The sequence below is a fragment of the Astyanax mexicanus genome, chromosome 6, assembly GCF_023375975.1.
Source record: "Astyanax mexicanus isolate ESR-SI-001 chromosome 6, AstMex3_surface, whole genome shotgun sequence".
Taxonomy (NCBI): domain Eukaryota; kingdom Metazoa; phylum Chordata; class Actinopteri; order Characiformes; family Acestrorhamphidae; genus Astyanax; species Astyanax mexicanus.
The window spans coordinates 5,578,945-5,604,005 of record NC_064413.1 but is presented as its reverse complement, the minus strand read 5'-3'; the positions used below and the strand labels follow the sequence as shown (position 1 = coordinate 5,604,005).

General features: G+C 39.9%; 1 protein-coding gene and 1 long non-coding RNA gene across 2 annotated transcripts in view; one reads left to right on the top strand and one right to left on the bottom strand.

Moving 5' to 3' along the window:
• Positions 1-24,747, bottom strand: part of erfl3 (Ets2 repressor factor like 3) — a 74,191-nt gene extending 49,444 nt beyond the window's left edge. The window contains exon 1 of the mRNA XM_007250863.4: positions 23,811-24,747. Coding sequence (XP_007250925.2) covers positions 23,811-23,832 — 22 coding nt within the window. The 5' untranslated portion in view covers positions 23,833-24,747. The remainder of the gene's footprint in view (positions 1-23,810) is intronic.
• LOC125802492 (uncharacterized) lies at positions 15,598-16,598 on the top strand. Its single transcript, XR_007439625.1, has 3 exons — positions 15,598-15,663; positions 16,284-16,323; positions 16,534-16,598. It is a non-coding gene; the product is annotated as an uncharacterized LOC125802492 (long non-coding RNA).
• Positions 24,748-25,061: the final 314 nt, after the last annotated feature.

The window sequence follows — 25,061 nt, the reverse complement described above, 5'->3', positions numbered from 1 at the left end:
ATATACAAACTCAAACACAGAATCTTCTTCCTGTATTTACTTTCTTGCTCTTGCACCAAACAGCTCTGACCAATCAGAGGAGAGAATGTGCCTGCGTACTTTGTTGGTGCGCATTTTGGTGCGTTCAGGTTTATGCCTGAGTGAAACCAAACCAAACAGAGGAAGAAACGCTCCAAATAAACACTCAAACTCATCAACTGATCCGGATTATAGAAACCAACTACAGGTGTGAAAACACTTTTTTTATACTCAGCAAATTAAGTTCTAATTCAGAAATCCTTACAACCAAGCTGAGATGTTTATAATAAAGTAAAAAAAAAAATTCAGTATTCAATTAATCATGCATTCTTCATTCCAACGCCCCACGTTGGCGTGATCTCCCCTCAAACATACAAGTATATACTAGTATTTGAATTAAAATCACGTAAAGAGGAAATGGATTTTAGCATCAACATCATTTAACATCAGTTCTTTTGTTTATGAATGGTGGTTGATTGTCCACCTCAACTTCCTGTAGTTGGTTTATAAGTCCAAATCATCTAGAATGGCTCTTTTTATACTGCAGATGAACCAAAGCATAGTTCAACTCATGCAGACCAAGACCACCTTGTGGTTTGCAGTAACTGAACTCAATGAACTGAACTTTGGCTGGGTACTACAGTAGGCTTTCTGTCAGCTCTAACCAGTCTGACCATTCTCTGTTTATCTCTCTCTTCTCAACAAGGCGTTTCTGTTCACAGAAATTAAGATCACTGCAGACAGGGTTCATACACATTTTAACCAATACATTTCCATGATTTTTCATTGATGTTTTCAGGGCAAATTTTCATGACCATACGACCAAAACAGTGCAGATATGGACAATAAAACAACAAAAAAATCTACTAAAACTACAGTCGAAATTGATTATAGTAGGCCTAAAATTAATGACATTATTTTATAAAGTTTAATAATAAAATGTGTCAGATCCTGAGAGCTCCATTGTGCAAATCTAAATTACTGAATTAACTTTAATTAACGCTAAAGTATTTGTTAGCTCAAAATAGATTTTCTCCACTGATTAACTGAAACACACAGATTTGTAGACCAGATTTCCATGACTTTACCAAAACTTTCTGCTTATTTTTGTTTTCCAATTTTCAATTTTTTATGACTTTTCCAGGCTTTTCATGATAGCACGAACCCTGTGCATGTGGGAACATCTGTACATATGAGTATGGGTACTGGGTATTCTAATAAAGTGATTGGTAAGTGAATATTAAGGCCTATATGCTGCAAAACTTCATATTTTTGGGGTTAAAGGGACAAAGGGCAAAACCTGCAACCTGTAAACGAAGTACAGCTTTGACAGATACAAAGAGAGCAAGAGCCACAAAAGAGAGAGGGAGAGAGAGAGAGAGAGAGAGAGAGAGAGAGAGAGAGAGAGAGAGAGAGAGAGAGAGAGAGAGAGAGAGAGAGAGAAAAAGAAAAAGGGCGAGGGAGGTAGAGAGTAATGGAAGATGAGATGCCACTGGGGCATTTCAGCATGGATTGGTGACAGGCCATGAGATGATGAGTGCACAGAAATGGAAGTAGTGTGTGCGCGCGTCCCCATGTGGGGTTAAAGAGACGCGGACATAATCGATGTTTAAAAGGTTTTACTCCACTGGGACACGGACACACACACACACAGCAGTGTAAATACTCATTTGTCTGTAGTCGGCCCAGTAGAACGGTAAAAACATGCTAAATGTCCAAATGTTCGTGGACACTGATGTGCAAATGCAAACGCGTTTACAGTAGGGCTGCAACGATTAGTCGATATAATCGTCAATGTTGATTATTTAAATTTGTTGACTACAAATTTCATTGCCGACTAATCGTTAAGAAGTGTTTACAATCACAGTTTACAATCAACTTATTCTGTGTCTCCAAAAGTGCCCAACTTAACAGAATCCATATTTACTCACTAAATACTTGTAATTTCCATGTTTAAATAACATCTAGACTTTTTAATGCCTTTTAAATCTCATGTTCTGCTGTTTTCTATCTTTTTTTAGAGATGGAGGACATGGCAGAAATAATCGTTGAGTAATCAACTAATTGAAAAATTAATCATCAGATCAGTCAACTACCAAAATTATCATTAGTTGCAGCCCTAGTTTGTCCATTCCCAGTAGAAACAATTCTGCCAATAGATTCTTTTGAGTAGATTAACAAACAAACTTCTGGCACAATATCTTATGCCAGAGATGGGCTAGCAGGGTATAAAGCAGGTGTCGGCAATAGACGGCTCATAAGCATGAAACATCTGGCCTGTGAGGTTGTTTGAACTATAATAAACGATAATGAAAAAATAAAAAAACATAAAATGCTTCTCTGATGAGCTTTTGTTTACATTCCTCCCCTGTCTCTCTCTGTCGCACTCTGTGTGACTTTAATTTCTGCCCGTTCTCGTTTTTTCACCCGTTCTTGGGCTCCCTATCTCCTCATAATGGCGTTTTTTCCCCCCAGTCGTGTCCCAATTCACTAGCCGGGACAGCGATAGTGTATTGGACCGCGACCCTGATGACACGGGTTCGTTCCTGCGTGAGGAGCGCTGTGTTTGTTCATTCATTTTTTCCTTTCTTCTTGGGTTTACCTGCTTTGAGATCAACTGTTCTGCAATTGGGTACAACAACCCTCTGGGCTGCAGAGCTACTAGTCTGTAGGACTCCATCCCATTACACTTTTACATTTTTCAAAACAGAAGTTTTTATGGCCCGCCACGTAAGAGGCCAAACTTAATTGCCGACCCCTGGTATAAAGCCCGTAGCACTGAACAGCCCAGAGTTGGAACGACAGAGACTTTTGGAATGGCAAAATGTCTTAATATTTCACATAACTTAGTGGCTGTATGAATACACATAAAATAAAGGTTTATTTTGTTGTTAATTGTAAAAAAATAACTTTTTATCTTGTTTTTTTTATATAGGTTTTATTTTAAGATACGGATAAATATAGATAAAAAAACACATTTTTCCAAGTGTGAAATATCTGTAAAAACTAGAACACAAAAATAGATTTTTCCACATAATAACCTAAGTCATTACAGTCATTACAATACTGTTGCAGCAGGCAAGCATTTCTAAATGTAACAGAATCAAATACTTGTTCTAAGAGGAAGTTAAGCTCTACTCTATTGTTAATCTCCACACAGGTATATATACACACTCTCTGATTAATGGCAAAGCAATAACTTGAAGTAAGAAAAAGCGGCTCAAAGTTCAAAAGCAAATTTCTGATGTGAGTTTAGAGCATGTTTAAACACAGTCACACAGAAAGAGAGAATGAGAGAGAGAGAGAGAGAGAGAGAGAGAGAGCTCAGGACAGAGCGTTTAAGTTTTAAACATGATCTCACATTCCTGACTGGAAGAGGAAAGGGGTAAAAAGAAGCATAGGGGAGTGGGGGAGGGAAAGAGAGAGAGAGAGGGAAGGAAGGAGGGAGGGAGAGAGGGGGTTAAGATGGCGCCAGACAACGTTTGAATTCCCGGCAGTCGACCACACACACACACACACACAAACACACACTTTTTTTTCTGTGGCACCCGGTACGGTGCAAGAACAGAAGAGGGTATGGTAACTTCCCTTTCAGTGGTATTATTAGAACAATGTCCTCATATTCCCACATACACACACACACATACACAAATACAGCACCCATCCCAAATATGTCCTACACACACCCCTAACACACACACATTCCCAGATAAAAACAGACTGCAAATATGCAAAGACTGCAGGTCCAGTATGGAAGAAGCTGACAGAAGGACAGAATTAGAGTGTCATGACCATTTTCATGACCATACGATCTTTAAAACAGTGCAGATATGGACAATAAACCAAAAAATCTAAAACTATAGTCGAAATTGATTACAGTAGGCCTAAAATGAATGGCCTAAACACACAATGTTTAATAATAAAAAGTGTGTCAGATCCTGAGAGCTAAATTCTAAAGTCTAAATTACTGAATTAACTTTGAGGCGACGTATTTGTTAGTTTAAAATAGTTTTTACTCCTTCGATAAACTAAAACACAAAGTTTGTAGAGCAAATTTCCATGACTTTGCCAAAACGTTGCCAAAAAAATAGCTATTTTCAAATTCCATGACATTCCCAGGTTTTTTCATGAATGTATGAACCCTGTGCAGATCTATGACTAATGTAATAGTGGTTAAATATCTGTACAAATGAGTATGTGTACAGGGTATCCTAATAAAGTGTTGGTTGAGTGAATATTCGGGCCTATGTGCTGCATAATGACACATTTTTGGGGTTAAAGAGACAAATGCAAAGAAAGCAGGAGCCACAAAAGAGAAAGAGAGAGGGCGAGGGAGGTAGAGAGTAATGGAAGATGAGCTGCCACTGGGTCACTTTGTAAAGTTACAGCTACAACTTTAACATTTCACATTTGGCCTCTTAGGGGATTAAAGGGTTAAACTCTGGTCAGTCCATGTGTGTGGTATGAGCTCTTTCCCCTCACTGCTGCTGGAGTAAACCATGGTGCCTTGAGAAACGTGCACACTTTAACACACTGCAGGTGTTACGCTGAGTCACCCTCATGATAACACACACACACACACACACACACACTTACACAGGGTGAGAGAGAAAACAATATGCAGCACTGGCACCCATCCACCGCTCTCCTCTGACGTTCATGAACTTCTGAAGTAGGATTAAAACAGATAGGGGAAAGCTATGAAATCCATTTATTTCATGCTCAAAATTAAGTAATTCTACTTTTTCTTATTTTAGAATTTTTTATTATCAACTCTAATTATATAAATAATTGAAAAATGGCACCGAATTTACGTAAGGCTGAAACTTAGCGCTTTTAGCCGATGCTCCCAACAGGTTTACAATGCCAGTGATCGTGGCATATATCGTTTCCCCTGCAAAGAAATCACTATTTTTACACCATTAACAAGCTCAAAGTAGCTCCACAAATCATTGGTCAAATTCTGAGAGCCCTGACTTTTAAATCAAGGCATTGAAAACTTTGAAAATGCACAGATTATTATATATTAATAAAATGAAGGAAAAAAAAATCTGTGGTTGTTCTCAAGCTACTGTTTAACTCCTTAACTTTTTTTCTTGTTTTCCAATTTCTTCTTTAGCGATTTCATCCGTTTTATTGTTTTATTTTTTTGTCTGATTCAATTTAACATAATATATGTGTAAACAATTAAAGGCCTGGAATTATTATTAACATAATAAAAAAAAAAAACTTTAGGCCACTTTTTGTCGTTTTTACCATGTAGCCTTCTGGCTGTGTATCCAAAAATGAAAGAAACTAGAGGGAGAGAAAATGCAATGTGCTGCTTTAACGCAGAACCTAGCGGCAAAAACTAGATTTACTGCAAGGTTCACAATGCAATGCTTTTCACAGCATTAACCCCTTACTTTCCCAAAACTCTGCTTCTGCGGGAGTGGTTTCGCCTTGTGTTTGAACAGAAGTTACAGATGCCTGTGCATCACTTAATGAAACAGTGTGAAAGACTAAAACAGCAGTAAAACTGTACTGTCTATGTATGTCTGTGTGAGGGGAGCCTACTCCTCTCTCCTCCATAAGAGTTTAGATGAGAGAACAAAGAAGTGAAATCGACTAAAAGCAGCATCTCCGCTAAAATACAAACAAGTGAATCCAGTGGGCAATTTTGAGGGCTGCAAAATTTAGCAAAATAATGTTCATTGATCGCATGATAACGGAATTGTCACGACAGGCCTACAAACTTGTCGAAAATGCACATCATCCATGCATCCATATATCTAGTTGGATTTAGAAGTTTCTTCGCCAGAGGACAGAGGCAGCACTTATAGCTTTGGTGTATTTCACTCACATTTGAATTTATTGTTTATCATGTTTAATTATTAATATGGTTATTGTAAGTGTCTGTAAGTGCCTGTTTAACATTATTTTCTCCTAACAAACCATTATAAAACATAAGATGCATGGTAAAAGAGAGAAGCATGCAGTCTTGTACAGTAAACTCAGTTGTTGAAAGAATATATTGAGTGTTTTGATAATGCACAATGCTTTAATTCTAATTTTGTGCATTTCCACATTTAAAGGTCAGTCTCCCAGACAGGAATTAAGCCTAGCTGTAGACTATGATTTCTTTTCAATTGAAAATCTCCAGTAAAAATGCTGTGAAGTTTAAGATCAGTCTTAATCAGGGTCTATAAAATAATTAAATTCTGCAATCTGTCTCTGTTTCTCTGTTTCTGTATCATATATTCTGAAATATGACTCAAAACTGCCCAAAAAAAAAATCTACAATACAAAGCTAATGTTTATATGACACTTAAGGTCACTCTGCTAGACTTTAATATAAAATGAAGTGTAGAGGGTGATGCATTCTGTCCTGAAATGCTGCATAAATTTTGATTCAGAACTTGAACTGAGCCACAGAATTACTGACGGTGAAAAACAGAAGCACATTGCATAACCTTGTGGAGGCATACCGGGTCACCAGACAGCAGGACTAGAGTCTACTGCTGAGAGGAAGACACAGCACCTAGATACTATTGGTGCAGAGGAGTGTGGGATACAGGAGCAGAGTAGTGCATGGGAAAAAAGGGGGGAGGACAAGAGTTAAACAGGCCTCTTTCTGCTCTGAAGTTGAGACCAGAGTAAAAAATGAACACCCCCAAGCAGTAAACGTGTGCAGACAAGGCTCCAGAGTAATGTCTGTTGTATTAACTGTCCCACTGTGAACATTTCCCATCTCAAGAACTTTCAGCAGTTCAAATTCTAACCATGGTTTGGAGGTAGAGGCTTGAGGCAGTGCGAGGTAGAACAGTGTAAAGTAAGGTAGACATCCACATTGAACACACCACAAGCTACTTCTTAGCATAAAAAATTGCTCACTCATGGACTAAGCTTCTTTCTAACAAAACATTCACTCAGAAGCATGGCTTTATTCTAATCAATCTAATTTACTCATGGACTACTGAGCTTCTTTTTAACTAACCAACTGACTCTCACAACCATGGCTTCATTCTAACCAACCAACTGACTCACGAGTCATGAACCTTGCTTATTCTAGCCAACCCACCAACAACCAACCAACCCACTCACATAGCTAGCTCAACTAGCTTTAATCAAACTGCATCACTCATACTGTGTCTAGTATGTCACTATGATTAAACCGAATCAATGATATACAGCATACGAATGGAGATAAAATAATGAAGCATGCATGCTCAGCCAAATAGTTCCTGTCTGTATTGGCTTATAATGTTTGATTACAGTTGATCATTGACCAATCTGATCTCTTGCTGAATAAGCAAATGTAAACGGAATCCCGGACCCTGTCTGGGGCAGAGCAGAACAGTACGTCTGAGAGAGAAATGAAAGAAAGTAGGCTGAGAAGGGCTTTGAGCCAGAGCCCAGTAGCAGTAGCCCTTAGGCAGCATGACGGAGTCCAACTGTCAGCCAAAGGATTCACACATACAACACACTGACACGCTGACACGCTACCACCACCCTGATAATACATCCAGTCCACTGTGTAAAGGTTATGTCCCCATGTGTGCGTGTGTGAGATGGGAAGCGAGCTTTTCCAAGAAAGAAGTGCAATGTGCGAGACTCTGCATGTGTGTGAAGAAGTGTGTGAGGTGAGCGTGCATGTGTATATGCGTGTGTGTGTGTGTGTGTGTATTTGTGCAAGGCTTTTCCTGGAACAAGTAATGCAACACAGGCTGTAGTGATTTAAGCTTCGAACAGGAATGTGGGAGGTCCACGCTTTCTACCAAAACAGATCAGTGTGTGTGCAGGCGTGCGCAAGTGTGGGTGCACGAGCCTGTATGTGTTCCATACGTGTGTGTGTGTGTGTGTGTTGAACCATAAAGGGACGCTCCCATTATTGGTCATCAATATAGATACTCTGCCCATTATGTAAAATCAATAACCTACTATAGACGGTCACTTACACATAGACTATAATAGTAAATAGTAAATGGAACACAACCAATCCTTTAGACCTTAGAACTAAACTCTCACCACCGTCTAAAGACCTCTACAGCCATTGGACGTCCTGTGGATTAATAACCGATTTTTACGATTTTTTAAGTTCTGTTCAAAACTTCTGTACAATGTACAGTAGAAAAGCATTGACAGCATAATGTCTCAAAAAAGTTAATCCCCTCAGATCTAGCATCTCTGCTGGCTGGTTGCAGTATGACGTGCAGCTCTGCCAATCCCCATGTGTTTCAATGATTAAAACAGCCCCACCCATTTTCAATCACATTTTTGTCCACTAAAGTCTAATTTTTTTTCATCGCCAGTGTCTCAACAATATCAACAGTTGACACATTTTATATTTGATTTAAGGTTATAAAACCTAATTCTGCTATATTGCAAAAATGTGGTGGGGATAGTAATGATTGACAGGCAGTCTTGGCTCAAACAGACCAGTCGTCTGCATTACATGGAGTAGCTGAGTTGTGCCAATTAAATCGTACTATTATTGATCATGTAGCGTTACTGTGCTGTGGACTGTCACATTAATCAACACTCTGTACGAAGTTCTCTGCAGTTTTTACAGTGAATCTCACTGATGGACTTGCTGGACTGTGTAGTATTTTTTATTCAGACTCAGTCAAAGCAGTTAAAACTATTTTTTTTTTCTTCTTTTAAATCCTTTAATCATCACCAGCACATGCTTAAAATAAAACATACTGTATGGCTGAAGAAATACAGAACAGGTTTTAATTTAATTTGCAACTTTTTTCAACACTGAATGAATTAATCAGCCTACATTTTGCCTTTAAAAAAAAGCAACTGCAAAATTAGAATTTTAAAACACTTTAAAACACTCACATAAAGAGATCTCGACAGCTCTGTTCTTGCCAGTTTTAGACCCTTTCAGAATGAGCCGTTTAAAAGCTCTGTCACTTTTAACAAAATAAGCTGTTGCTGGCCACGCCCCATGTATATTCTTAGCATTTACCAGAAGTTAGTGTTAGCTTGTACTAAATTTCAAAATATGAACAAGTTAGTTTATTCTTAACAGTGTTAACGGTGCATTATTTGAAAGTACTTCTATCTCCATCATCTGCTGACTTGCAACAGACAGTAGGTATATATCCCTCCCTTGGACGAAGTCTGCTGGCTAATCCTGCTGTGTTCTGTCTGAGTTTCTCAACCAGCAGACATAAATGGCAGATAAATCAACTGATAAAGTGGGTGGGGCTCTGGTGGAGATTGATGGGTAAATAGGGGTGGTGCCAGGGAGGTTCTATGCCTGTTTCCTTATCGTGACGGCATAATAAGGGTGCTATCAAAGTGGCTCATAGAAGCATGTGACTCTATGAATCGATTCTCTGACACCAAACTAAACTTCCACTGATTTACAGAAAACAGATGGATATTTTTTTTATTTTTTGCACTTGGGAGTGTTTATAGGGTGCAGTTGAGACTCAAGTGGAAACACAAAAGCATGCAAAAATGTTTTGAGAGTTTTGAATAATATTTAATTATTAATGAATTAATAGATTGTATTTATGACTTTACTAAAGTAGTGCCATTATAATCAAGCATTTGTGTCAGCAGTGCTCTTGTAGGGCGAAATTCTGATAGCTACCTGCTTTCATTGTACTATTCTAATCATAATTCTACCTCAGATTTTAGTGCAGTGCAAATTTAGTCATTAATTTAGCTCAGCAGTGCCATTCAAATTATTTGCAGCCACTAAAAAAAAGTAGAGAGAGAGAGAGCCATGACAGCAGGCCTTGCTCTGGCAGCAGTGTTGAGTAAACCCTGGCTCAGTCACCTTGGTGAAGCCATTAGCCTGCATATTTTACCCAGTAAAACCAGGGAGTGTCCCGCTCAGCCAGTCTCAAAACTAGGTCACATCCCATCACAAGAGCCTCTGTTTAACGCTGATCCCAACAGCTGGCCACAGTTATCTGCGTGTGTGCGAGTGTGTGTGTGTGTGTGTGTGTGTGTGTGTGTGTGTGTGTGTGGAGGGGGATAAGTGGGTGTGAGAGAATGATAGCTACTCTACCTGTATAAGCGTTCCAGATCTGAGGTGGGAGGAGAGGGTGCTTCTGTGGAAACTAAAGGAGTGATAATAGAACAGCTTTATTCACCTCCTGAACTCCATGGAAGTGCCGATCCTTCCAGACAGATTCAGACTGGAATTCTTTTAGGCCTTTAAAGGAATAGTTTGGCAAAGAAATCAAATGAACATGATTGATTTATGAGTCCAGATGCAGTCGGTTAGTTGAGACATGTTTGGTTTCTGATCTGGGATTCTTTCATTTAGAACAGGAGATGCTAGGGATACGGAAAGTGTGACAAGAGGAAGAGAGCAATAAGAAAGACAGGGAGAGGAGAAAGGATAGAGAAGTAGATTCAACTAGCTAATCAGTTAGCTAGACGCTTTACAGTTGAAATAAAAAATGTATCAATTATTGGTAATAATGTGCGTGTTGTGTTGTTTCACGGAGCTCACTGGATCCAGGTACTTTCTTTAATTTTTTTTTATTCCTGTAAGTATCTCCATAAATGTGCTTTAGTGCTGCATTAGCTCATGTATGAACTAATAAATAAGTAACAGGAGTATCTGCTCCATGTGCTTTGTGTTTCACCTGCCCCAAAGCTCACTATATTGGTTTGGAGCTGGAAGTCTGAACTGAGACCTGCTCTGGAGCGTTATAACTGGACACCACACACTGATACAGACTGTGATAAGTAATGCTATACTCTTTTTTTTTTCTTTAAATTTTATTTGTACAATGAGTACAAAGTAAAAATGTAAAATTGAACTTCAACCTGCCATTTATTGGCTCTTCCTTCAAGGATTCTACATAGCAGTGCTCAGAAATGATATATGAGGGCACCGAGTGGTCCAGTGGTCTAAAGCACTGCCACTATGACCAGGAGATCGCTGGTTTGAATCCCAGTCATGCAGGTCGCCATCAGCTGCCGGAGCATTGCTCTCTCTGGGTGGGTACAGTAGATGGTACTTTCTCCCCTCATCACTCCTAGGGTGATGTTGATCAGCACAAGGCTGCGTCTGTGAGCTGATGTATCAGAACAGAGTTGCTGCGTTTTCCTCCAAGCACACTCTGATGCTACATCAGTGGTGGTAGCATTGAGGTGAGTGACTAATTAAATTTCACTAGTTCAATTAGTTCAATTAGTCATAAGTATTTTTTTTTTATTTGAACTGTAATAAAACACCATTCTTGAGTGTTTAGATTAGAGACCGACCGATATGGGTTTTTCTAAGGCCGATGCCGATACCGATCATTAGTGGTCAGAGTCAGCCGATGGCCGATGTGACCTGCCGATTTTTAGGGCCGATATGCTATCGTATTATACTTATTTGGCATGCTTAAAATCATACTAGTAAGAGGAGGAACAACAGTTGTAAACTTCACACAATTTATTGAAAATAAGGTTAGCATTTTATAGTGACTTTAATGTTACTATATCACTATATGTTAATAAAAAAAATATTAATTTTATTTAGATTGTATTATCCATAACATTTTATTTTATTCATTATATAACATATGTTCTATATACACTATATATTCATGTTTATAGTAGAAATATTATGTTGGCTATTATATAAAATTTACTGTAGGGGCCTACTAATTAACAAATGTATGACTTGTTGCAGTCTGTTAGTCTATTAATTATTCATTTTAATATGTTTAACAGAGTGCAAGAAGACTTCCATAATGTGACAACTTTAGATAGTTTCTCCAAAACGGCAAAGCTCATTTCTTCTTCAACTCCATGCAGTTGAAAACGAATGGACATGGGAGGACAATGTTATAAAATGTTCACATTAGGGCTGCAGCTATTATTTTACAAAAATGGGTGACGTTTAAATTAAGAATAAAATTATAAATAATGCAAAAACAGACAGGTGCTGTAATTTAAATATAGCTTTATCTGTTTTTTTTTCTTCTTCAAATGAGCTCCTTAGCCAGAGAAACGCGTCTCATCAGCTGTACTGGAGGTTCGGTGCGTGAGCGGAAAATGAGTTGAGAAAACTGAAGAGCGCGGACTTTATAGGTTCAGGATAAAATGAGCTTTTATCAGAAAAGTCTGGAGGGGGTTCTAAAGTAGAACCCGACAAAACAGAAAATTCTGCTCATCGTTTCATTTAATATCTAACACCGCAAACCGCTTTAAACGGGTGAGTTTTACAGCAGAACAGCAGGAGCCGGCATGATTTAATGTCTGTTTGTAGTGAAGGAAAAAGAGATGTTTTATTTTAACTCCATTATTTTAGAAACTATTTGTTTTATTAATTCGTTTACAATAAAGCTTATTTATATATAAGGAGAAGTACAGTCCTCTAATAATCCTGACTAACCAGTAATTATTATTTCAGCGCAGCTGATGCTGCGAATATCCTTAAACAGTTTTAGTCCTGCCCTTTTTCATTTCGTCTAAAAATAATTTAAATACTGAAAATATCAAGTGTTAATTTGATTTTATTTACTTAGATTTTCGTTTCTGAAGAAGAGACGCCAGTTATTTTATACTAGAGCTTATAGATAGGGCTTGCCTTGCATAGTCAGGGCGCATTCCAAATGCACTCCTGCCATCAACGCTAAGCATAGTTTCGTTTGGAGAGAAATGCTACAACACCGATGCAGTTGAAATTCTATTCTTTTTCAGTAAATGAAGCAACATCACAGATTACTAATCATGAGAGAAAATATAGACTTTGGGACACTGGATTGTAAAAATGGATGCCTTACCCGTTGAAAGTCTTGCTCACTCTTGAAACCTTGCGCTGCGTTCCAAGTAGCTGCCCGCAGATGTGCCGGATTAAAATCGGCGCGGCCAAATAAGAAAATCGGCCGATGCCGATTGATAAAAAAATAACAAAAATCGGCCGATTAAATCGGCTGGCCGATCGATCGGTCGGCCTCTAGTTTAGATGGTACCATGAGGGCAGGATGGAAGCGCTGGTCCCTCATGTTATTGGATTTCCAGTATGAGATTTGTGGGCGTGAGTGTGTGTGTGTGTTAGAATGTAGGGTGAGGGGTGCGGCTATAGAGAGCAGGTCATCAAGTCAGGGTCACAAACACACACACATGTGCCTACCCCCCAATCCCCACCCTCCCCACCACACCCCCCATCCCGTCCTGAATTCACACAGAAGGGCCTCTGTGTCTCCTGATGATCCATAAATGACACCAACACATGGACAAGCTCCCGGTTTACACGGCCATCCCAGACCCATTATAGAAACAGGACAGGCATCCACACGCACACACACTCACAGGGCCGTGTTACCCCGTTACACTGAGCGGACACACGCCCCCTATTGTTCTCAAAAGGGAAAATTAAACAAAAACGCATTCAGTCACACAGAGGACATCCCATTCGTCATGCAAGTCCTTTCCACTGCATACACAAAACCCCTATATGTCCCAAATAACACACACACACACACACACACACACTTCCATTACATCACGGCACCTCCACGCCTTCAGAGCTAGTACCAGCAGTAAAACCAGCTCCTATAGTACAAACCTTACTGTTTAGACTGACTAATTTCTTATATGTTGTCGATTAGTGCTGGGCGGTATGACCAAAAATGTATATTTCAGTGTTTTTTCAAGATTCTGATAGTTTCTCATCTTACCACAGTATTTGTCTTTTATTTAATTAAATGTTTTTTGGTATGACTGGGCTTTTATACAGGTTTGTGACTTACTTTACTGCTATGAGTACATCTAATATAAAACACTAAGACTTTAAATTAGGGCTTTGATTAGTACTGAGTTTACTTTGTCCCACAAAACTATACAATGTATGAAAAAATCAGACTTCATTAGCTGAAAAACTGCTGAAGAATGTAAACTATAGACCCTAAAAAAAGAGATACGCCAACAACTTTAACACGGCTTTCTTTACAAAACTAAAATTTTGTTTATAAACATTATAAATGGCCTTAAAATACTAAAATATGTAATAGGTATTCAAAAGAAATATTTCTCAAATGTGCTATAACACAAGTAAGGCACAAGTTTAATACCTAATTACAATATGTTATTATTTAAGTTAACTAATTTTCTACTTTTTTATTTACAGCGCAGTTATAAAATTCCATGTGTGGCATTTTCCAGTTCCAGGACTGTTTTTCTTCATACCATGTAAAACCATGATGGGACATTGTTTGAAAGGACTTTGATGAAAAATATTGTTGAAAGGGCACACCAGCATGTAAACAGTGTGTGAAAGGTGAGTGCAGATGCTCAGCTTGTTCCAGAGCAACTGAAACAGCTGTAAAACACACTGAGCAGCGCTGCTGACTGTACTGAAGAGAAAAAAAGGTAAACCACCCTTACACTGGAAAAAACAGTCAAATCATTCTTTTTTAATTAATTATATTTAGATATGATTGACTGTTTCTTTCTGTGTTTGAGTCACAGTGACACAAAGCTACCTGCACACAAATAACCCGTTAACACACCCAGCCTACAGGCCTACTACTCTAAGCTTCAGTGGAAATGAATCATGATTAATAGTGATTGATGGACAATGGATGTACCGGTAATTACTGCACGGTAATCTGCCACAGTCTTAAGAAGTAAACCAATACACCTAAAATAAAATAATAGTGGCTACGTTGTCTTTCTGTATAATAGGCTGCTTTGTAAGTACAAAATCGCCACAGAAAGCCAGACAAGGCCTATAACACATTGTTTTACACTACTAACCCACCAAAGGAATTCCAGTAAAGCATGAGTATCCACACTGGGTAAAAGGAAATGGAGTATTATATGGAAGGTTTTTGTTTGCTACAATTAAGTAAGAGCTTTTCCACTACACCAAAAACTGCAGAGAACATGGACACTGTGGTTCCTTTCCCTTGTGTTCTATAGAAATGTCCGCCATGTTGTCCAATTTTGAAACTAAAGTTTGTTTAGCAGAAACCAAACGGGGAGTAAACAATGATTGATAGACACATTAAAGCTAAATAAAGCTAAATAACGGCAAACGCAAACTGTATTACTGTGCAGCAACAGAGGGAGCTCTTCACACTGTACACTGCGCTCTGGTGATGTAACTGTGCTGGAGGAAGAGTGAGGTTCAGCAATTAAGGGTCAGTCAGAAAAGGGCCAGCAAGCTAGTTAGGCAGAGTGAGGCAAAATAAGGTAGAAGGAGGTAGAAAGAGGATAAGACATGTAGATCATTTACGATCTTTATCTATCGTGGAATGAGGTAGAACCATGTAGGGTAAGATAGAACAAGACAGAGAAATGATAGGGTGAGGTAAAGTGAGACAGAGCAAGATAGAGTGAGGAAGAGCGAGGTAGAGCGAGGCAGAGTGAGGTAGAGCGAGGCAGAGTGAGGAAGAGCGAGGTAGAGCGAGGCAGAGTGAGGTAGAGCGAGGTAAAGCAAGGCAGAGTGAGGTAGAGCGAGGCAGAGTGAGGCAGAGCGAGGTAGAGTGAAGTAGAGCGAGGTAAAGCGAGGCAGAGTGAGGTAGAGCGAGGTAGAGCGAGGCAAAATGAAGTAGAGCGAGGTAGAGCGAGGCAGAGTGAGGCAGAATGAAGTAGGGCGAGGTAGAGAGAGGCAGAGTAAGATAGAGCGAGGCAGAGCGAGGTAGAGCCAGGCAGAGTGAGGTAGAGCGAGGCAGAGTGAAGTAGAGCGAGGTAAAGCAAGGCAGAGTGAGGTAGAGCGAGGCAGAGTGAGGTAGAGCGAGGCAGAGTGAGGTAGAGTGAAGTAGAGCGAGGCAGAGTAAGATAGAGCGAGGCAGAGCCAGGCAGAGTGAGGTAGAGCGAGGCAGAGTGAAGTAGAGCGAGGTAGAGCGAGGCAGAGTGAGGCAGAGCGAGGCAGAATGAAGTAGGGCGAGGTAGAGCGAGGCAGAGTGAGGTAGAGTGAAGTAGAGTGAGGCACAGTGAGGTAGAGCGAGGCAGAGTGAGGTAGAGTGAAGTAGAGCGAGGCAGAGTAAGATAGAGCGAGGCAGAGCGAGGCAGAGTGAGGTAGAGCGAGGTAAAGCAAGGCAGAGTGAGGTAGAGCGAGGCAGAGTGAGGCAGAGCGAGGTAGAGTGAAGTAGAGCGAGGTAAAGCGAGGCAGAGTGAGGTAGAGCGAGGTAGAGCGAGGCAAAATGAAGTAGAGCGAGGTAGAGCGAGGCAGAGTGAGGCAGAATGAAGTAGGGCGAGGTAGAGAGAGGCAGAGTAAGATAGAGCGAGGCAGAGCGAGGTAGAGCCAGGCAGAGTGAGGTAGAGCGAGGCAGAGTGAAGTAGAGCGAGGTAAAGCAAGGCAGAGTGAGGTAGAGCGAGGCAGAGTGAGGTAGAGCGAGGCAGAGTGAGGTAGAGTGAAGTAGAGCGAGGCAGAGTAAGATAGAGCGAGGCAGAGCCAGGCAGAGTGAGGTAGAGCGAGGCAGAGTGAAGTAGAGCGAGGTAGAGCGAGGCAGAGTGAGGCAGAGCGAGGCAGAATGAAGTAGGGCGAGGTAGAGCGAGGCAGAGTGAGGTAGAGTGAAGTAGAGTGAGGCACAGTGAGGTAGAGCGAGGCAGAGTGAGGCTACTTAGCTACTACTTAGCCTGGGAAAAATAAATACAGCCAAACTTGTGCTAAAAAAACGTCGCTCTTAATTTATCGTTTTAAATTAATCTTGTATCGTCGATAGTATCCAACAGCATTCACAGGGAATCTCACGATACAGTATTATAACGATACATTGCCCATGACAGCGATGACATTACGATACTCTGATTCTACGATACACGATTTATTGCAAGACAATTCTCTACGATACGTCACGGCATCTGCTACTAAAGGATAGGATAAAATACTCCTAAATATGCAAATATCTGAAATTATTGGTCTTAAAAATTCTTAAAAAGTTTAGAGAGTGAAAGTTTCAGTAAAAATATTGATATTTGAAACCACATATATATATAATATGTGTCATAAACAAAAAGAATATGATATATCTCGATATCAATATTTTGCCATAATGTACACTCCTAATTTTCATCTGCACCACTTTAGTTAAATGTGTGAAAGGCAAAATAATAAGTTAATCAGAAAAATAATAAGTTATGCGTTATGGAGAAGTGCGGATACTGAAGTGTCCGTCAAAGAGGAAGAAAAATAATGCTAAGTGGGTGTCTCTTATCAACTCTGATTCATGTGGTGAGAGCGCTTTTGATGAAGCGGATAGAGTCTATGTTACGTAGAGAGAGAGAGAGAGAGAGAGAGAGAGAGAAAGAGAGAGAGACACACACACTTACACACACGTGCGTCTTATCACGATGCACAACCACTCAAGATAAGGCATTGTTTCAGCCTGGTGTTGCCATGGAAAACTCTGAAGCGCTTTCAGAGAAATGGTCTCTCTGTGAGAAGACGCTAAGAACACGGTGCCGTGGGTGAGTGAACTCGCAGGTACGAGTGCAGACTGAAGCCACGCTGAAAAGAATCTGACGAACAGAGCCGCCTGAAACCACATCCTCTTCTCAGTACTGTATCGCTCTCTCACACACTCACGGCACTCCAGCTATTGGGGTCACGGTGCGGCCCGCCGACTCGTAGATTGACAAAACCACAAGGCACTTGTAGTAGTAGTAAGAGCTGGCGGTGGCTGACGTTACCACTTACACAAACACAGCCCTGCTGTACCGCTGTAGGCAGTATGCAGATCATCAGCGTTATTTTAGATAAACACACTCAGATTTATTTCACCAGTAACACTCTCACCCTGCGTTCACACTGACAGGCGACAGAGCAACAAGTGGCAAGCCATTTCCTATCGGAGGCACTAATTTGCAGCTTCGATTTTGCGGCAAGCGACAAAGTGACAAGTAACAGTTGGAGTTGAGATTTTCTCAGCTGTAGGCAAATGAGTTATGAGGCAGTGAAACAACATTTTAACCGTTTGGCCAAACAAATTCCTGGTGCACTTCATTCATATCCATAGCAAGTCATAGCATAGTCCAAGTCTTTGGTCACAAGTCTATGTCAAGTCTGAAATCTTTGGTTAAAAATCCAAGTCAAGAGAATTTTACAGTACAGGTACACAATGTAATGAATTTACATTACGAATTTGCATATTGTAACTCCATGTCAAATCTTAGGTCTTTGTGGGGTGAAAAAATGGTCAAGTCCCAAGTCTTTGTGGGGTGAGAATTGGTCAAATCTCAGGTCTTTGGTCATGAGTCCAAGTCAAGTCTCAAGTCTTTGTGAGGTAAGTCTTGGTCAAGTTTCAAGTCTTTGGTCATAAGTCCAAGTCAAATCTTTGTTCACGAGTCCAAATAAATGTTTAAGTCGCTGTGGGTTGAGACATGTGTCCGAGTTTTTGGTCTTGTCTTTGGTCAAGTCTCAAGTCTCTAAAAAATAAAAGTGTCATGTCTCTTCTGGTTGTAATGAGCCTTCTATCATCTGCAGCTATCCAGGCTGCTAAGAATACTATGCAGCTTTATCTAAGAAATTTAAAGCATTTACTGTCAAAAGCATTTAATTCGAAGTTTGACGGGTATAGCAGAAGCGTTACCAAGTGTTACTAACAACTGAGGTACTACTGTGTAATGTGCATACCTGCATGATATGGTTACTGTGGTTACCACGACAAAAAGGAAGGAGGCTCGTCGGATGTTTTAATGTTTCCTCAATGTTAATACGCAAAAATATAAAACATAATGACTGTTCACAAATTCCAATACATAAGTCCAAGTCAATCTCTCTATGTGCGACTTAAGCGCAACTCGAATCGAGCAACAAACTCAAAAGATTCTTCTTGTCCTGTGTATTATGATTCACATTTCCACAAATTCAGAGACAATTTGTAGAAATATAAAGTGTGGATGAAATTAGCGGATGGCTTGTTGTTTAGCGCATGTGGGTGTGTATCGGCACCACATGCAATAGCGCGAGCAGCCGCAAACACACCCACAAGAGACAAGCTTAGTTTGACATGAGCGGTTTGCTGCCTGTCAATATGAACACAGTGGTCTAAACGATCTGATTATAAACCAATCACAATGTTGCCTGGGTGTTTAAACCTGGCTTTTCATGTGGCTTTTCAAGTGAAACCCAAATGTGATACGAACGTGATCACCAAAAACACTTGTTAATGTCAGGTGTAAACAAGCTCACAGAGTCTAAAGGGGTTTCATTTAGCACTCCCCAGCCTAAATAAAGCCTTCAAAACGTGACTGCATCCCCGAACCCAGTCATTTAGTCTGGTTTCTTGTTTTTCCAGAAGGTTCAACCACCTAATTTAGCTCAAGAAGGGCTTGAGAAGTAGGTAATGGATATAATTCAGTTCTTCAGGTGAACAGAGAAGAAAAAACTGTGTACTGTGGCTAGATGGAAGTGTCTGGGAAGAAGCAGAGCTGAGAATTTCTACTAATTCTTTCTTATTTTCTGGATTTTCAAAATCTTAAAGACTGTTAACGACTGATGAGAAACAGGCCTTTCTAGTCACCACGAGGTGAATCAGTGGTGGTGATGGGAAGCAGATGTCCAAAGTGTTTAAATGCACCTCAGAACATTATTACACTAAACAGATACAATGGTCTATCCAGACAACTCTGGATACACTGTTTTTAGACATATTTTTGAGACATGGGTGCTTTTGCACCTACACCGTTTGGTGTAGACACTTTTTATTGATGTCTTAGTTTGTCAGAACCAAAATGAAGCAGTTTGGAGGCTGCTGCAAATCCAAATCTGGAGCAAAGTACCAATATTTGTTTCATGAAAAGATAAGGCAGGCTATAGTCACCTATTTTACAATAGAAGACAAAAAAAACTGGTGTTGTGCCAAAATTGGACTCCTCTTTATTTGTAAGTGCATGACCCTGCAGTATGGGCTCAACATATTATGCTGGTGACCCTACTGTATCTACTGTAACTGTAGATTACCCCTTATTTATAAATAGAAATAAAATCCATCTGAGGAGAATCTGTTAAGCTCATTCTGCTGTGGGAAAACAGTGCAGTCAAAAGGTAAGGAGACACTGGCAGAATTTGCCACTTGGAACACCTGGAAAAGCAAATTAATGAACTGACAACGCACCGATGTCCAACCTACGCCATTCTACAAACTAATCAATGTCAAGTATACACAGGATGTAGAAAAGTTCTTTAGCTGCTTATTAAACTGTGGCCTAAAACCAAAACTAGTCAGAGCAAATTTCAAAGAATGTAGCAAAAACACTAACCTTGGCTACTAGGACTTTGATCCGGACTTTCTGTAAAGAAAATGTCTCAAGGTTCAGAGAGGACACTTACAATGCACTATTTCACCAAATCTCAACCCACTTTGGATGCTGACACCCCCATTTCTTTTTAAATGTCAGATTGAGTGAGATGTGATATGTTTAGGCATGTCTAGACAGGTGTAGTATCAGATGCTTGAAGTCCATGTGAGTAGTTAGTGTTACTAGCTGTGCCACACAAAGTTAATCACTACAATAATAATGCACTGTGACTGCAGCACCTATTCATTTAAATGACATGCCCCTATTGTCATGCTACTGAAAAAACTACAGTCCTGCCAATGCACAACTGGCTAACGTTGTTAGTGTAGGTAAAATATCCTGTTTTATTATAAATTATGTGTGAATGTAACATCAAACTACAATAACCACAAAGCAAGTACAGTAATCAGGGAACAGTGTACACTTAGTTTTGAACTTGTTTCAACCTGTTGCACATACAGTAGCTACCCAGTACCAGCTTACAGATGTCAGCCTTACAACAAATGATTTTCAAGCGGTTTGTCTGTCGCAGACAAATTTCCAGTGTCGGGTAGTCTTGGGAGTCGGGGAGTCTTGATAGAGTGGAATTGCATCCGCGCTATCTTGATCGTTCAGTGTAAGGTGGTCAGGATTGAAAGTTTAAGTCAGTCTGTTTTTCGTCCTGGAGTTTAGATAAAAATCAACCGTGTTTAATATTATCATAAGTCTTGAGACTTGGCTCACGCGAATAGTAACGTGAACAATATCAACAACCAATAGGAGAGCTATGAGAAGCCGCAAGACAAGCGCATTAACTTTCCATTCCATCTTTTTTGGGGGGTGTTTTTACTGAATAAATCACTGCACACACAAAGGCAGCTGTGACCAAAAGGTGCTTCTGGTTCTGCTCCATTGTTAAACAGGTTCTCTTCCTGTTAAACCTCACCATGAGGAGCATGATGGGAAATAATCTCAGAAAGAATCTAGTTGCAAATAGTGACCCTGCAAGATCCCCAGTCTTTGCTAAATTTAGCCTGTAAGTAAAAAGTCTGTGACTTAGATGTGAGAGGGTGTAAGACTTCTATTTAAAAAATACTCTATTAAAAGTCTTTTCAGAGTCTTTTTGAAGTCTAGTGGATGGTTAGCATGAGCAACATTTTGGGAGTCTCTATGTCTGGAAAATTATGTAAAAATGGAATATGCAAATGCAGTACAAAAAATATAACTAATTTGTGAAACTATGTTTAGGTCAAACGTTTGTTAAAATTAAAAATTATTCATGCTCTCTTAGTTTAATGCTTTGTGTTTATGAACACCTTAATTAACAGTGTCAGTCTGATTAATAACATTTTATTAAAAGACTGGTAAAACTAAGTTGGCACTAGTCTTTTTAACCTAAAATTAGCTGATTAAAGATAAGCATTTTTACAGAAATGATAATAGAAACTTAGTGATTTTTTACTTTTACTTAAGTTGAGTTGAGACTTTTACCTTTTTTTTTAAGTCTGCTGCAGTAATATATTTTCTTGGGTGTCTGTACTTTAACTCAGGTACAGTGTATTATTAATAACTATTAAAGAAAAAAATTAAATGAGGTGGTGTGTCCAAACTTTTGACTGGTACTGTATATCTTGTTTGTATTTTGTTTTATAGCATGCAGTGTGTTATTGAAGTGTAAAAAAGGACATCTGAATAATAATGCTAATTATTATTATAATCATTATTTTTATAAATATTACTTATGCCTAAAAGCGTTAATGTGCGTGTAGAAGAGCTTCGTTCAACCATTTAAAACATTTAAATGAGAGTTGATTCAATGACAGATTTTCCACACAAACTGATAACTACTAGGCAGTGTTAAATAAAGGTTGTTTAAATGTTGTTTTTCATTATTAACATTCAAAGACGTCACGCAATAAAAAAATGTATAACATTTATTCCACGTTTCATTGCTATCATGGTTGTATCTCGCTAAAAAAAAAACACAACGTTAACCGAAAAAAGGGAAATGTATTAGAGTAGTCAGTTCCACCTTAAATTCTGCTTCAGTTCTAATGCGGCGCGCGTACAGCCGCCCGTATTAAACTATTGAACTTTTTAAGGTGGAACGGAAAAATAAAAAAAAGACACTCCAGCTTCGTCAAACCATGTCAGTCTTAGTAAACGCCACATTTTAACACATAGTATATAAGCTCACAGCGTCCCCTAACATGAAAAGTGGCTTAATCAGCTCAGTGAAGTATTCATAAGTATTTATAATCGTTCTGTGTTTACAAAGTCATCGTGATTCAACAGGTAGGCGAGCTCGCTAAAGCCGTGTTGAACTATGTTCCCCTCCTCCCACAAACACCTCAAAAACAAGCAGAACTGAACGTGTATCAACAAAAAACACCTTTTTTTATCTTGTTTAGTGCTTTTTAATAGAGTATACAGATGCTAAAACTGCCTGTTAGTTTTGTGCACCACATTTATAGACAATAATCAAAGCATTGATTGATAAATGCCCATGTAGCTAGGCTAGGTAAGTGCTGGAATGTGAACTCAACTCCCATTCAACCAACACCTAAGTTAAGGTTTAGGTGTGGGCGATATAGTAAAATATTATATCATCATATTTAAAGACATTGTAGATACAATGTAGGAAAAAAAATGCACCAGCAGTGGAAAGTTCTATAAACCTGTTATTTAACCTACAATTCTATAGTTACTAAATATAAAAGTTTATATTTAGTTCCTACACTTTATCCAATTAAACAGGACTAATTACACAGAGACTGTAATAAAATACACCGTTGGTGAGTATGTTCTCTTTAAGCACTGATGTGCATAAAATGCTTATTTACAAAAGTATATTATAAACTTATCATTTACAGTAATTATTGTTATATGCTGCCCACTTCTAGTTATATAGCAAGTGTCCCTTGAAGTAAATAGATATGTTAATGACTAATAAGAATACAAAATATATGGCAATATTGTGTGCCATATGAAACAATATATGCATTTTTTTGTAGGCAGCTACAGTATTTTACCCTTATGATATGTTATTAACCCTCTATGGACATAGTGTTCCGCTCAGGCAACAAAATCATTTTGGTTATTAAGTTACACCAATTCATACCATACCCTAATTTTCTATTCATTTTATAATTTAAAATATAAATATTATGTAGGAGCTTTGAGTGGTCCAGCCAGCTAAACGCTGCCACTACAATCAGGATATTAGCGGTTTGAATCCTGTTCATGTAGCTTGCCACCGGCTGTTGATATATCAACAGGGGCTCCCAAGCTCTCAAAAAATGTGCTTGAATTAATATTTTGGCGTTCCAAAATTATAATAACTTACATGCCATAAAGGTTAAAGTCACACATTATTAGGTTAGGAATGTGCCGCTACTATTTTTTTTTTTATTATTTTGTCAGCAGGTTTGATTAAATAAATATCACGATAAATATTTCGACTATCGTGGAACTGTCTATCGCGTAAATATCGTGATACAATATTTTCACCATATCGCACCTGCACCAGCTCCTGGTAGTTTAGTTTCTTAGCTAAGCTAACTAGTTAAATGAAGGAGAAATAAAGGTGTGGAAGGCAGCGGAGCTGAACTTACCCGAGTCCCCCGGGGTTTTCATGCTGGAAAGTTGTGTGTTAGAGAGCCGAGGAACGGCCTAACTCCGCACAGCAGTCCCAAACCAGCAGCCAAACTTTCACTTCAACCGGCTCTCTGCGAGTTTAGCTAACTTCCAGCCTGCGGTTGCAGCTGAACGCTAGCGGGCGGGAGGGCTGTCGTATCGGTCTCCGTCGCCGTCCTTCTCCTCCTTCTTCTCCCGCGTTTCCTCTCACTCTCACCCCGCGCACACACACACACACCCCTCCTCCCCAACAACAGCACCAGCAGCAGTGCAGAGTTAGAGATAGTTTAAGCTATTAGCTGTTTGGTTAGCTAGTAAGCTAACTAGGTTAATTAGGAGCGAGTGTGGAGTGTGTGTGGAAGTTCAAGCACTCAAAACTACTCAAACTAGTTAACTAGCTACACCAGCTAGCGTTAAGTAAGCTAAGCTAGCAAGTGTGGAAAGTAGCGGAGGCTCCCAAGCGGCTCTGCCCGCAGCCCTGCTCTCCTCAGCGGCGTCCCGGCGTGAGCGGTGCCCGGGCAAAACACCCGGCCGGAGCTCCTCGCTCAGCGCTGCGGCTGCTGTTGCTACGGATACCGCTGTTCACCACACTTGTTGTTGTTGTTTGTTTTGTAGTTTGTTTTGAAGTAGTTGTTTCTGTAGTTGTAGTTTGTTGTGACATCTTCATATCTTGTCTCCCGCTTTTTTAAAGCATCATCTCGCGTCCAAACAAACAAACAAACTCTCTCTGTCTCTCTCTCTCTCTCTCTCTCTCTCGTTTGCAGTAGTATTGTAGTTAGTTAGTCTATCTATCTATCTCACACACAGTACACAGTCCGTTCCCAGCAGCACTACTAATCTCCTCCTCCTCCTCCTTCTTCTTCTTGTTTCACTGTGTGACTTTTCTCTTTTCTTCTTCCTCCACCCTCCTCTCCTCCCCTCTCCACACAGTCACACAGTTCGTAACTCTCTCTCTCTCTTTTTCTCTCTCTCTTTCTCTCTCTTTTTCTCTCTCTCTCTCTTTCTCTCTCTCTCTCTCTCTCTGGTGTCGTGTTTCGCCCACATGAGAAGGAGAAGAAGGAGGAGGGCCGTGTGGGCGTGTCCTGTGCGCGAGTGTAGGCGTGGCCACGGAAGCACGAGCACCGTCATCCTACACAGTACGACGGCCGGCCGTTGCCACGGACACCGTCGCCGTCGCCGCCGCCGGCCGGCCGTGGTAACGTCACGGCAACGTCCTACAAGAGCCCCGC